Below are 15,654 nucleotides of genomic sequence, written 5' to 3'. Positions count from 1 at the left end.
GAGGCCTTTAAAACTCCCAGCCTAGTTCATCACTCAAAACCCCAATCATGGGTAAGACTGCCGACCTGACTGCTGTCCAGAAGGCCACTATTGACACCCTCAAGCAAGAGGGTAAGACACAGAAAGACATTTCTGAACGAATAGGCTGTTCCCAGAGTGCTGTATCAAGGCACCTCAGTGGGAAGTCTGTGGAAAGGAAAAAGTGTGGCAGAAAACGCTGCACAACGAGAAGAGGTGACCGGACACTGAGGAAGATTGTGGAGAAGGGCCGATTCCAGACCTTGAGGGACCTGCGGAAGCAGTGGACTGAGTCTGGAGTAGAAACATCCAGAGCCACCGTGCACAGGCGTGTGCAGGAAATGGGCTACAGGTGCCGCATTCCCCAGGTCAAGCCACTTTTGAACCAGAAACAGCAGCAGAAGCGCCTGACCTGGGCTACAGAGAAGCAGCACTGGACTGTTGCTCAGTGGTCCAAAGTACTTTTTTCGGATGAAAGCAAATTCTGCATGTCATTTGGAAATCAAGGCGCCAGAGTCTGGAGGAAGACTGGGGAGAAGGAAATGCTAAAATGCCAGAAGTCCAGTGTCAATTACCCACAGTCAGTGATGGTCTGGGGTGCCGTGTCAGCTGCTGGTGTTGGTCCACTGTGTTTTATCAAGGGCAGGGTCAATGCAGCTAGCTATCAGGAGATTTTGGAGCACTTCATGCTTCCATCTGCTGAAAAGCTTTATGGAGATGAAGATTTCATTTTTCAGCACGACCTGGCACCTGCTCACAGTGCCAAAACCACTGGTAAATGGTTTACTGACCATGGTATCACTGTGCTCAATTGGCCTGCCAACTCTCCTGACCTGAACCCCATAGAGAGACTCAAGACCCAACACTCTGGATGAGCTAAAGGCCGCTATCGAAGCATCCTGGGCCTCCATAAGACCTCAGCAGTGCCACAGGCTGATTGCCTCCATGCCACGCCGCATTGAAGCAGTCATTTCTGCCAAAGGATTCCCGACCAAGTATTGAGTGCATAACTGTACATGATTATTTGAAGGTTGACAATTTTTATATTAAAAACACTTTTCTTTTATTGGTCGGATGAAATATGCTAATTTTGTGAGATAGGAATTTTGGGTTTTCATGAGCTGTATGCCAAAATCATCCGTATTAAGACAATAAAAGACCTGAAATATTTCAGTTAGTGTGCAATGAATCTAAAATATATGAATGTTAAATTTTCATCATGACATTATGGAAAATAATGAACTTTATCACAATATGCTAATATTTTGAGAAGGACCTGTAGATTCAATGAAACAGTAGTTTCATTGCATTCAACACACTGACAAAGCTGTTCTTTTGTTGAACTACTGGCAAAAGTGCTGCAGCCTTCAAGCCAAATTTTCTCACTCACAAATGCGTTTTTTTGTTTCATGGTTCACCTTCGGATTTTCAAATTAAACTGTAGTACTTTAGTTACTAACTTTAAACATGACTGGGGTCTCAGCTGCCAGGATCCAGGATTATCTGTAGTCAACTTGTCAGATGAGAGGACGTTAACGGAAAAATTGTACAAAAGGTAAATTGGAATATTTGTCATGGTTTCATCCTAAGGGGCTGGAAAGATATTGAAACGTATTTGACCACTGGAAAAGGTCTCTGGGGCTTTTGGAAGAGAAACAGGCACACAGCATCACAGATCCTCCCCCATGTCTAACAGTAGACAGGAAGGACTTTTCAACTTTTTAATTATTGCTCTGACTATAGATATGATCAAAGGGTAAAAATTATAGGCAAGTATCTATTTTCTTGTAGCCCCTTCCTTCCTTCCTTCCTTCCTTCCTTCCTTCCTTCCTTCCTTCAGTTCCATGTTTTGGGAACTCTTTTAAAATGAACATAAAGACTGGAAGTGGGTTTAGTGATTTCCAGGTTATGGTTTATTGTTGATGTAGATTTGCCACACAGACAATTACACTTGTCAAGACTTATTTCAGTAACAAAGACCGGTCCCCACACACAGAAGCTGTATATTTGAATATAAATATGATGACGGTGTTTACATGTAGAAATACATCTGTTGGCTCTTTACATGTCTATTAAAACATATGTTGCTGCTCTTTCAACACTCACGGCTGTTATTCCCTGTAAACATATGATGTAATTATCCAGATACATGTGTTCTCTTTCTCATTCTGAGCCAAATTCCTCCCCACTCATATTCACTGGCATTGTTGCCCTCTCTTACATCAGATCCATGAGTAGTCTGCCAACTGGATCTAAATGCATTCCTACAAGTTTCGCCTGAAGATCAAATCAAATCCCATAATTAACCCTACTGTTTTTTTGTGTGTTTTGTTTTTCGTACAGGCCCCGAAGGACTGGGCTTCAGCATAACGTCACGTGACGTTCCCATCGGGGGCTCGGCACCAATCTACGTCAAGAACATTCTCCCTCGGGGAGCCGCCATCCAAGATGGCCGCCTTAAGGCAGGAGACCGGCTGCTGGAGGTGAGACGATAAGCATGCGGTGCTGTTAGGATTTCTTTTACTCATTTGGTTTAAATGTTAACCTGATCTTAATATGCAACATGAGTTTCTCAGTGTTGCACCCACTTATCAGTCAAACGTGCCAGCCATCTGTTTAATTTCCAAGTGTAGCCAGTTAATTAAAGTTCCCTCTTTTTGATATGGAAATTCTGCCTCCTGTTCCGAAATCAAAGAGCATTTTCCCAAACTCTTATGCTGCAGTAAGAGAACAGCGTCTGAAGTTGCATCATCCCTCTTTGCAAGTCATTTGCAAAGGGATTATGACACGGTGAGGCTCAGACGTTTTGACTCGAGTCACAAGCTCAGCGGTGAATTTAAATCTAAGGACTTTGGATGAAAACCAGACAAAATCTGCTGCTTGTTTTTTTTGTATAAACACTTTTTTTGTATAAAAGGTAAAAAGCATATAGCATAAGTATTTGCCTGCATTTAGTCTGTAATCCTGCTTTACTGGAATAGCTTCAGTTTCAGTTTGATGAGATGGTTGACAAAATCATTAGTTGAATTTGCTTTTCTTCATAAATAGCATAAATCGGTAGCAGAATATTCACCCTTTTAGGTATTTAAATTAACACAGTATAATCTAGAACATCTCATGTTGTTTCTCCCAGGTCAGTAAATAACAGAGGCTAAACATAGACAACATATTTTAACTTCGGTCTTGAGAATGACATCCGAAACTTTTTGGGAAAACCTTAAGTATTTTCCAGGTCTGAAGAAATATCCATCTGTCTGTCCACTTGTCCATAAGTCCATCTATCTACCAACTAATCCAATAATCCATTCGTCTTCGTGTCATTCCATCTGTCAAACCATCCATCCATCTTTGCGTCCACCCACCCATCGATCTATCCAATCATCCTTCTGGACATGTGTCTGTCTAATTATTAATCTATCAGCCCCTGAAATTATCTGTCCATCCATTCATCTGGCTATTTGTCCATCTAATCATCCATCTGTGTTTCCATCCAATCATCATTCAGTTTGTCCATTCATCCGTCCATCCATGCACCTGTCTGTCTACCTAATCATCTGTTGTCCATCTAAGCATCCAATCATCCATGCATTCGCTCATTCAATCTTCCATTCATCTAAGATCCATCCCAACAGGAATGCTGTTTGGAGCTTCGCAGCCACTGTTAACCATTAGATATAAAGCAGCAAAGGAGAGGGACAAACAGGAGCATAACCTGTCAGCTTTAAACTACTTTTTTCTCTTTAATTGAATCCATGGCTAATTAACAGCTAACCTCAGTCATTGTGTCATGTTCAGGTAAATGGGGTGGACCTGAATGGGCGAACCCAGGAGGAGGTGGTCTCGTTGCTCAGGAACACACCTATGGGTGGTGCAGTGGGGCTACTTGTTCTACGCCAGGAGGACGCTTTCCTTACCCGAGAAGTGGTAAGTCAGTTACTCTCCACCTCCGTGTTCATCTCCTGCTACTCTTCATCTCTTCAGCTCTCTCTGCATGAACATCTGTATATTACTGGTGTGTGTGCCCACAGGTCTTCTGAGCTGTCACAACTTCTGTTAGCCCTGTGTTTGACTCCTTATTTCAGAGTTTACACATCGCTCCATCCAAGCATGCAGATGGATTGTCCCGCTCTGTCGCTGCACTCCTCTGTGTTATCAGGAGGCAAACCTGTAGAGCTCAGTCTCTTTATCTCGTTCTCTCTCCATCTTCAGTCTTTATATTTATCTTTCACCCTCCCCTCATACTTATCACTTTCTCCATCTCTTCACTTCCATCTCCATCTGTGTGTTTTACCTCAGAGCTGACTCTCTGATTGATTGATGTGGGAATGAGCAGACAGACGCAGGCCAGGTTGCAGGAAGAGAGAGAAAAAACAAACTGGGCTTGAATATCAATCAGGCACCGTGCTCACATCTTACAGTGTACAAATAGAGATGTAAGTCTTTGTGTGACTGAAACATCTCCAGAGTTCTTAAATGTGGGATTTCAAGTATTTTCTAGGTCTGAATACGTATGAGGGGGAACAAAGGGTATGCGAATATTAGTATTTCCACACTTTATTCCTGATAACATTGCAAACATGAATATCTGAATTTCTAAAGATCAGCTACTCCAACCAGTGAATGACTCCATCTGTCCATCCACTCATCTGTGTCCCTCAATTGATCCATCCATCCATCCATCCATCCATCCAGTTCTAGTAATCTAACCTGAACCTGTTCTAGAAATCCAACCTGAACCTGTTCTAGTAATCCAACCTGAACCTGTTCTAGTAATCTAACCTGAACCTGTTCTAGTAATCTAACCTGAACCTGTTCTAGTAATCTAACCTGAACCTGTTCTAGTAATCCAACCTGAACCTGTTCTAGAAATCCAACCTGAACCTGTTCTAGTAATCCAACCTGAACCTGTTCTAGTAATCTAACCTGAACCTGTTCTAGTAATCCAACCTGAACCTGTTCTAGTAATCTAACCTTAACCTGTTCTAGTAATCCAACCTGAACCTGTTCTAGTAATCCAACCTGAACCTGTTCTAGTAATCCAACCTGAACCTGTTCTAGTAATCCAACCTGAACCTGTTCTAGTAATCTAACCTGAACCTGTTCTAGAAATCCAACCTGAACCTGTTCTAGAAATCCAACCTGAACCTGTTCTAGTAATCTAACCTGAACCTGTTCTAGTAATCTAACCTGAACCTGTTCTAGTAATCTAACCTGAACCTGTTCTAGTAATCCAACCTGAACCTGTTCTAGTAATCTAACCTGAACCTGTTCTAGTAATCCAACCTGAACCTGTTCTAGTAATCTAACCTGAACCTGTTCTAGTAATCCAACCTGAACCTGTTCTAGTAATCCAACCTGAACCTGTTCTAGTAATCTAACCTGAACCTGTTCTAGTAATCCAACCTGAACCTGTTCTAGTAATCTAACCTGAACCTGTTCTAGTAATCCAACCTGAACCTGTTCTAGTAATCTAACCTGAACCTGTTCTAGTAATCTAACCTGAACCTGTTCTAGTAATCCAACCTGAACCTGTTCTAGTAATCCAACCTGAGCCTGTTCTAGTAATCTAACCTGAACCTGTTCTAGTAATCCAACCTGAACCTGTTCTAGTAATCTAACCTGAACCTGTTCTAGTAATCCAACCTGAACCTGTTCTAGTAATCTAACCTGACCCTGTTCTAGTAATCCAACCTGAACCTGTTCTAGTAATCCAACCTGAGCCTGTTCTAGTAATCTAACCTGAACCTGTTCTAGTAATCCAACCTGAACCTGTTCTAGTAATCTAACCTGAACCTGTTCTAGTAATCCAACCTGAACCTGTTCTAGTAATCTAACCTGAACCTGTTCTAGTAATCCAACCTGAACCTGTTCTAGTAATCCAACCTGAGCCTGTTCTAGTAATCTAACCTGAACCTGTTCTAGTAATCCAACCTGAACCTGTTCTAGTAATCTAACCTGAACCTGTTCTAGTAATCCAACCTGAACCTGTTCTAGTAATCTAACCTGAACCTGTTCTAGTAATCCAACCTGAACCTGTTCTAAGAATTTGAGTCTGAGGTGCATTGAATTTTGAGGATAAAGATTAATTTGATACTATTTGGAATAAGGCTATAACATAACTAAATGTGGAAAACTGCAGCACTGTGAATACTTTCAGGATGCACTATAGAGGCTAATCTGCTTTTGCTAAAGGAAGTTTAAAAAGCCATTGACTGTTGCCAATGCACCAAGTCACCATCTCTACATCTTATTTGCATCAATTCTGTCCCATCTCCATCAGCTCTGTTTCTTCCTTTAACAAACATCTTACTGAGACTTGGGCCCCGTTTGGTTGCATTTCTACTGTTCATTTACATGACAACAACGTGCGTTTTCTCTAAGAATGGCTCAATTTGGGAACAAGTTCCAAAGTGTAAAGGTTTGAAAATGGCCAGTTCTCTACTCATGTTGACAGGAAAAATGACATCTTTCTTACTGGGAAGCCCTGGCTCCTGTGCAGTATGACTGAAATTCGTAGAAATGAATGCACACACATCATAACGGCTGCCGCCCAGTTTAAAACTTACAGAGGTAAAGATAGCAAAAATAACAATGGCTGATTGCTGTGAATACCTGTGCTGCTGACTCCTTTGAATCCAACGACGGATTTCTAATAAAGTGTTACATAAGTCATGGTACCAAATGATCCTAAGTCTTGCTTTTGTAGTCCCAACAATGGTTTCTTTCTGCAGTGTCAGAGGTCAGTTAAGTGGTTGATTAGAGACAATCAACTCTGTACAGGATGCATGTCAGGCTCCTGGCAGGCTGTTGCCAAGAGTAAAGTTCAAGATAGACTGTCACAGTGGTAGATAGATGCTCTTCTTCAGAGCTGGGCTTTAGGTCCGAACACTGGTGCCGAGTTAGAAGCTAAATGAAAGAATAAATTTGATCTGTGTTTTAGTTCTACATGGTGGGGAACCTGACTCAAACTGAGGAGCTGGGATCTATTAGCTGCACAAGACCCGCTTTTGGCACCTTTTTTAAATCTGATAGAGACTAAGGAACATAACTTAAGCAAATAATGCTCGTGCTGGCACATGAAATTTCTGAAGAAGTTTACAAAAACTCAGCGTGGGCATTAATGTCAGTCATTTAGGGCTCTTTATTTTTATGTGACTAGTTCTTTTTTCAGTAAAATTGCCACACATCATATAACTTTAACAGTAGTTTTAAACTCAAAATGTTGGCTCACAAACTTGAATTTCATGTTTTTTCCTAATCCAAAGGTAGGGGCTTTAGGAAAGTCAAGTCAGAAACTTAAAAAAGGCCTGCTTTATCCATTCCAAAACCAGCTTTGATGGGGGTTTTGGATCGTTGACCCAACTGTGTGGAAGTTTCAACTAGCTAATTGATGATTTGAGGTCAAGCTGAAGAAACTATAGGTATTTATTGTTCATTATTCTACCACTCTCAAGGAAACAGCCCCATATCATGATGCTACCACCACTGTGCTTCACAGTTGGTTCTTAGTTTTAAAAGGGTAATCATGGAATCTGCAGTTGTTTAGAAATGGCTCTAAAACACATTCCCATTTTGTGATAATCTACCGTCCTCCTTCCTAGTTCTTCATGATCACTAACCAGCAGGTTACAGACTGTACCCTTTTTTAGGTGAGCGTATGTATACACGTGAACCTGTGTGTATAATTTTCACCCAATGTGGTTTATAGAAGTGTTGTTGCAGTTGTTTAAAAGACCATTTAAATGAATCATTAAAAGCACAAAATTGATGCGATATTTATGCCCATGATGAGTGCATGTAAACTTTTGACTGGAACTTAAATTTATATGAATCAGCAGGCAGTCAGTCTAATAAATTATACCTAATGCAGAGTAATGAAAACATAAAGTCAGCAGCTGTTACATTACCTCCACGGGTGGCATGCACCTCAGGCTGAAACTGCTCTTGTTGTAGGTATTTTAAAAGCCTGCGTCCCTAAAATATAATGACAAAAATAACATATCTGAAATTCTTTCTATGTTATTAAGCTAAGTCTTATTTTACAATAAAATCATGCATAAAATCATTGTCTTCAATCAGACAGGGACCCTTAATATCAGGCAGAGTAGCAAAGCATCCTGTTTTCTTTTTCCAAAATACTTCAATTTAGCTCAAATTGACAAAATTTGGAACAATTCTGTCCAACTTTTCCATATTCATCATTGCATATCAAAAAGATTGCATAATGAAATCAGGCAACAAAACAAATTGTGAAGCAGACGAACAATTCAAGTCTTTGTATCAGCTGTTTGGAGAAGGATGGGAACAGGATCTGGCAATCCAAGCCTGTGAGTCTGTGTGTGGGCGACTTAGCTGCCAGGAGTGACTCGGTGTGTTCTGTCTTTTATAGTTTAGCTGAAACAAATCCGTTTCCACCGAACAAAATGAATGTTTTTGTCTGTGAAGCAGACGAGGCTTGGTTGTAGTGTGCATCCACTAAAAACTGCATGTTGTTTGGAGGATGATTGTTGGAGCTCCTCCGTGTCATTTTCATCAGGTCGAAGCATTTTTATTTGGCCAAACAATAGAATAAATACAGAATAAAAGAAAATAGAATAAAATAATTACGAAATAACCTTAAAATAATCATAATGACACTCATTTAAAGCTATTTAAATGAATATGTGGCCTGAGAGGTGCAGAAATGTAGTGGTAAAATATTATGTAGTTTTTGGGCAACCTCGGTGAAAAACCCAATCACCTCTGCATGCTAATTTAGATCAGGGAACTTCCAGCAGTAACTGCCTGGTTGACTGGACTGTGAGGAGACACATAAATAGTAATAGGCCGGGCAATTTAAAAATTTTAATGTATCTAATAACATATTGTGAAGTCAAACGGCAAGCCAGAGGACAGATTTGAGGCTTAGTGTTTTTGAAAAGGTATCCTACTCAACTCCTTAAGGGCTGCAGTGTTGCTTGTTTTAGATGTGTCCCTGCTCCCCCTCATCAAGTTCTACAGAGGCCTGGCAATGAACCTTCATTTGATTCAGGTGTTTTTAACCAGAGAGAAATCTAGAGCATGCAGGACTCCGACCCTCGAGGATCGACTTTGGACGATGCAGAGTTATGAAGTTGGAGGGACCAGCAGTGCGAGGTCCCTAGTCGGGGCTTCCCTCAATGGCACCTTAGATGATACCCTTTTTACTTCAATAATAAAACTGCATTTTAAGGAATCTTTTTATCAGTGTAACATTCTTAAGTCAAAGTTTGAGTGTGGTTTTCTTGCTTTTTAAATACTCTGTGTTGAATGTAGAATAATTCAGCTCAGGTTTGACCAGTGTAACAAATTTAAATTCTAGAGAAAACAAAATACACTCCAGGTTCCGGTAAAGCAGTGAAATAGCTCTTTAATTTAGCACTAGACAGGGATCAGCTAATCACATAAATACTTTAGCATTTAAGGCAGGTTTTACACTATAGAGCTGTCTGCTGAGGTTCATCATCTCCATCTTCTGCATGTCCATTTGTTCATGACACAGCTTCATGTTTTCATCTCCTCCATCCACAGCAATTCATGTAATCAAATGTTAACTGTTTTGGTTAATAATTATCTGTTGCTTGACTGCTTTTGGTTCTTCTGCCCTCTTAACCTGTCCCCCTTTCGCTACACATCCTCTAGAGCGCCGAGCCCCAGAAGCAATCCCACAGAGACTTGGTAAGACTCCACCCCAACACTAGCCAGCACTTTCACTTTTCTCCTCCTTTATTTATCGCTGGCATCTCTTTGCATAAATGTTCTTTATTTCTGTTGGGAGGAACAAAGACTTTATCACCCATTTGGGATTAAAACAGAGTTTGCATGCTTTCACGCTCTCACTGCAAGTCTGTAAATCTGATTTTAATCTCCATCCAAAGTTACTTTAATATATCATAGTTTAATGGCTGCTCAGGGTGTGTTGAAGATCTGTTGCAGGATAATTTGCTCCATAACTCCCTTAAGAGCTGTATTTGTCTTTGAGCCTAGAAACACAATTAAATTAGCTTTTGCTTGTTGGCTTGGGATAATGACTTCTTTCTATGTGTGGAAAAACAGTTTGTGTTTATTTTGTTGTGATTTCAAATACATTAATCTAGAAATGTTCAAAAATCAGTCTGTCAAAAAAAATAAAAAATAAATCTGAAGCTTAAATTCTTGTCATCTCTGAGGAGCTGTCTCTTATATAAAAAAACACTATAGGATTTCTGTTTAAATACCATTAATTCATAATTGATTTACAATCAGTACTAAAATTAAAACCTCAACTGGATGACATTTATTATTAATCAAACTTATATCTGTTCACTTATGATTCACATAATAACTATCGATCAATACTAACTCTTTTCTTTGATTGCATATTGAACGAGAGGTTTAATGACACGGAAATAAATGTTTGAAATAAAAATTAATTAATTAAAATCTAAGAAGCTTATGAGGTTTTTTTAAACACAAAGTAATCATTTTTTTCATGTTTGTTTAGTCTCTTAGAATCTTAGAGAAATGAGTTTTGTGACTCAGTTCCAAGATTTTGAACCAGACTTGATCCTTCAAGTTTAAGCCCCAGGATTGCCTTACTGGTTCAGACAAGGCTGCATACTTCAACAGAACCAGCTTGTTTCTGCTCATGTGGTTCCCACCTCTGTCTCTCTCAACTTGAAGGGATTGTCGGGTTCTGGACAAAACCAGTTTGCCTACCAAAGCTCATTCTGTGGCCATCAGGTCAGGTTTTTTAAGGTACTGTGTTTTAAATGTCTGGAGGTTCCAGATTTTGGATCATTTGCAGAACAGGAAATGGCTAAAAAAAGTATCAAGTGAGTACTAAGTAGTGTCCAAACTTCCAAGTTGTATAGAAGACTAACTAGAACCTCTTAAAACTGTACTCAAAGGAGATGACATAAAAACATTTACTGCAACCAGATCTCAAAAGGTTGATCAGAGTTCTGTGACCTAAATGGAAAAAACCCTTGTCATGAATTTCAACGTTCAGTCTGAGTTTGAAATCAACTCTTGGGGAATCTGTGTTTCTGGGGGAGGAGTAATCATGAGGGACTGAGCAACCAATCAGATATCGGCTATTGTATGTTAGGTACCCAATGAAACTTTTACAAAAAATTTTAACACTTTCTTTAGTGTCAGAGATACATCACTAGTTTCCTAAAATGTCAACAATGTATCACTCTGCTCTATTTTAGACATGTAATTTTCTACTTAGTAAAAGAAAGTTTCAGATGCAGGATTGAAATTATGAGTAACTATCAGTTATTTTAAAGCTTTATGTTCTAAACTAGCAAAATGAGGACTTTTACTGATAAGATCATGTGTTGACAGGCAGTCATATGAAGCTTTTTGAGCATAGTGACTGTCGAGGTCAAATGCTTCTCATACTTTTACAGAATAAGAGCTGCCAATTATTGGGAACAAGAGTTGTTTTGACTAGACTCCTAGTTCTACAAGGACACTTTGAAGGCACCTCAAAAAACCTCTTTGATGTTAAAGTTGAAAACTAGGAAAGGAGAGTGATGCTGCAATTTAATAGGACCAATGCAGACATGGATCAAGACACTCAACAGCATACAGATGGACAGAATAGATTATAATTGAATTTATGTGATGGCATCTTTAATCCAACTGCTTTTATTTCAACATAATGTTTAAACCTTTTCCATTAAAAGCTCATTCTCTTCTTTACAGCTTTTTTTGAAAGCCTTTTAGATTTCCATAATTCTCAATTTACATTAAGACATGACTTGTAATTTAGCAACTTCTCCTCACATCTGGCTTTACCTTCAGGTTACATCTGGCCGAGTGCAGGTAATTGGTTATGTTCTGCGTGCTGCATTAGAAGTTTAATTGGCCAGTTAATTTGATTGGCGGTTGTATCGGCCAGCTGTGCAGATGATGCTCGTCATGACAAAACGTTATGGCAGGATATTAACAGTTGCCGTGACGCCAGCTGGCGCGTTTCACGTCTTTAGACTAAATGACATATATCAGCAGCAATGCAGACCAAAACACCGTGAAATATGACATCACTGAGCTCATTCTTTTCTGTTAATTTTGCTGCATCTGAACATGTGCTCTTCATGTTTGACTCTGCGCTGTAATATCACCCCTACTAAATCCAGCATTGATAACCTGTATATCTGTACATATCATTAAATATATTAATAAAAATCTGGTCTTAACTTTTCTAATTCGAGGAATTGACAGCCAGTATCATTTCTACCTTGGTCCAGTTCATGGCTCTGTTGCAGTGGTCTTACCTGATACCTCTGGCAACGAGGAAGACCTAAAACGAAATGCGCTGGTATTTCAGAGTTCATGATTCTATGAACTAAATATGTGCAGTTATCATAGAGTTTACTCTGGTCAAGAATGCAATAATTGTGCACTGTTTAGCAGATATTATTCCATTTCGTCCATCCCGACCATGAACTCTAACAAGGTTCCCAGAGCCTTTGGAAGAGAAACGGGCCCCTAGCATCACAGACCCTCCACCGTAGGCAACAGTGGCCATAAGGTCCTTTTCCACGTTTTCATCCCTTGTTTTACACCAAACCCACCTGGAGTGTTTCATTCTGCATGTCTCCCAAGCACACAACAGGTACATACTTTGTTATGGTTGCAATGGAGACATGGTGGAACCAAGATGCCGGTCTTTCCTGCACTTTTCAAATTGTTTCTCATCCTCCTCTCAGGATGAGTCTGGGTCCTCACCCAGCCTTGTTTTTTTTATACCATGTTCTCTTGTTGTTCCCATTTTTAAGTCTGGCCGAGAGAATGGGCCGCAGAACTCAAAACTGCATTTTTATATAGCTTGTTGGGGGAGTGGTGGCCTAGAAGTTAGAGAGCAGGACATTTGCGTCCTGGAGAAGGTCACAAGTACCCTGGTTTGAATCCCACAGCCTGCCACTCTGGGTCCCTGAGCAAGACCCTTAGCCCCTGAATGCTCCCCGGGCGCCACACAATGGCAGCCCACTGCTCCTTAAGGGATGGGCTAGATGCAGAGGCTAACACCTGCATTGTGAGATGAATAGTCTATAAAATTATTATTATTTGTATGGGTTACCATTAAGTGTTGTACTGCTCATAATGTCTTGGTCTGCTTTTCTTATAAATATGTCAGGTTTTGTTTTCTTGTTGATGACCAATACAGCCAGGTGGAGAAAAGCCAAGCAGATAAAGCAAAGGCATCATAGTCAGGCCATCTCCTTCTGCCCTCCTATTTGTCTCTTCTTAACTCCAAACCTCCAGATGAGTCTCTTTTCTCCTCTTCCATTCCCGGAACGTCAGCCACCATAATGGATTCAGCGCCTTTCAGATGCTATCTGTTGTCAGGCACCTCATTTTAAACATCTTGTTGCCCATAACAGCAGCATGGTGTGTGTGTGTGGGTGTGTGTGTGTGTGTGTGTGTCAAACAGACCAGCCTTTTAATGGACACCCATTTTCAAGAAATGGAAGTGTTTCCAGTAGAGAACGTCAGATTACAGATAGTAATGATGATTATCTCATTAATATTCTATTTTTGTTTTCCACTGATCTGAGATTTATGCAATTTTGTTTTTAAATAATAATTTTAAGAATAATTTTCAGATAATAGTTCATAATTCCAAAGTATATTTTTAAAAGATTAAAAAGACATAAATTGTTATATATGGCTTAGTGGAGGCAGACTTAAAGCTCTACATTTACTCTCACTCACTTAAAACTGTGCACATATATTTATATTATATTGTAGATATGTTTATACTGTTTAATTTGTATTGTATTGCACCGACTACGCCAAAACAAATTCCTTGTATGTCCAAAAACGTACTTGGCAATAAAGCTTTTCTGATTCTGATTCTGATTCTGAAAATAGGCCCTTTTTAGTTTTTAGTTATGCTACTTTGGATTAATTTCATTTTGTATATTTTATTCTAATTAGATTTTTGTTCTGATAATGTGATTAAAATAATCAGTGTTTTCTGTTTTGTCTTTATTTTTTACTCTTTTTTTATTTAATCTAATTCAAGTTTTTTTCTTTTTGATTTGCATTTAAACTTATTTTTTTCTTTTTGTACATTTGTTTTTATTAGTATTTTTCTGGATTTATTTTGTTTTATTAGCTATTTAAGATTTTATTACATTTACTTTTTTATGTGTTTATTTGATTTGTTTTGAAGATTGTTGTACAATTAATACCAGTATTTAATGTCCTTTTAATATGTTATTTTTGTATAATTATTTTATAATAAGCTAAAAATAAATTCAGTGTGTTGTATGCAGATGGATTTTCAGATGTTTTGCAGCTGGGATTGTTTTAAATTGGCCCGACGGTGCTGGGAGATAAAACTCTGCTGAAGGTTGCACATCAGACATGATGCAACAGCTGAAGTGTGTAAAAGGTTGTTGTTTATTGAGATTTCTCCAGTGACCCAAACCTGACCCACATCTCTGCAGTGGTCTGCTGGATGCTCTTGTGTGATGCTTTGATTTGTTTACTATAATTTATAGGTTCAGGTGTTGCTGAAACTTTTTTCTTATTCAGACATGTTGTTTTTTTTTTAGTAAAGATGAAATACTTATTTTTTGTCAAATCAAAAAAGAAAAATATTTCGAGTATTAAAAATCATCAGGGTATCTGTTTCTAAACGTTTGGACCTTGGTTCCTCTGTTTTCCGTCCCTGCAGCAGAGACCTCCTGGTTGATAAAGGTAACTGCAGCATGACAACACTTTCAGCATTAAGCTGTATAAGAGAAAACACATCAGAGGGAAATTAGATAATTTGGGTGGCTGCATGAATTAGACTAGAAGTCATTTTAGCGATCCATTCTTCACCAATGGTCTGTAAAAACAAAACACTTTGCTGGATCTTCTGTTTCTTCCTCATCAGCTTTTGTATCTTTCCTTTTTCCTCCTTGTTTTTTTTGTTTTTTTCAGTCCACTTCTCTCTGCTATCTCCTTGTGTCACAGAAGCTCTTAAGACACACTCTTCAGACACAAATCCCTGTCCCCTGCACCTGGCTTTGACAATAGAGCTGATCAAAGGCATCCATCTCCCTGTCCCCGTGCTCTTGATAGTTCCATAATGGCTCTATAGCATGAACATTCAGCCCCATTGTTTACGCCATTAGTCACACAGGCTTATGGAAAATTACTGCAATGCTATGCTGAGAAGCCATCAAGAGGAGCAGCAGTAGTGCAGCAGCAACACTGCCAAGATGCTGTCTATCACATGTGCATATTTCCTCTCCTCTCTACACACAAAGCTGTTATGAAGCAATAATCTGTTGCACTGTGGAGTAACGATGAAGGGTTTTGTTGCTGGCCTGTTACCGATATATGCTGCTGTTTGTCAAAGCATTACACAGTAGGAATGTTGTCCATTTCTTATGTTTTTGTTTTTTTTATTTGATATTTATTGTTTCTTGCAACTAAATGCAATTTATTTACCTGACATTGCCCTGTGCTGATAATGAAACAGATATCTGCTAATTTTATTTTGAAGGGTTATCCTACTATAAATAGTCGCTTCAAATATCACATAGCATCGTTATAGAGCAGCGACCTAAAGTCCACGCTACAGTGTGTTGCAGAAGTGTAAGAAACATTACATCTGGGTTTTAGCTT

General features: G+C 39.2%; 1 protein-coding gene across 9 annotated transcripts in view; it reads left to right on the top strand.

The window, feature by feature from the left end:
- pard3ab (par-3 family cell polarity regulator alpha, b) overlaps nt 1-15,654 on the top strand; it is a 327,405-nt gene that overhangs the window by 152,618 nt on the left and 159,133 nt on the right. For 7 of the 9 annotated variants that reach the window (XR_007038822.1, XM_047369393.1, XM_047369392.1 and 4 more), the window contains 3 exons: nt 2,362-2,501; nt 3,814-3,942; nt 9,679-9,714. Coding sequence is in view for 8 of the 9 variants with exons in the window: in XM_047369393.1 (XP_047225349.1) it covers nt 2,362-2,501; nt 3,814-3,942; nt 9,679-9,714 (305 nt within the window). In the remaining variant the exon portion in view is untranslated. The remainder of the gene's footprint in view (nt 1-2,361; nt 2,502-3,813; nt 3,943-9,678; nt 9,715-15,654) is intronic. The other 2 variants (XM_047369396.1, XM_047369390.1) reach the window with 1 other exon arrangement.

Source organism: Girardinichthys multiradiatus, chromosome 6 (assembly GCF_021462225.1).
Source record: "Girardinichthys multiradiatus isolate DD_20200921_A chromosome 6, DD_fGirMul_XY1, whole genome shotgun sequence".
NCBI lineage: Eukaryota > Metazoa > Chordata > Actinopteri > Cyprinodontiformes > Goodeidae > Girardinichthys > Girardinichthys multiradiatus.
This window is presented reverse-complemented; position numbering and strand designations above follow the sequence as displayed.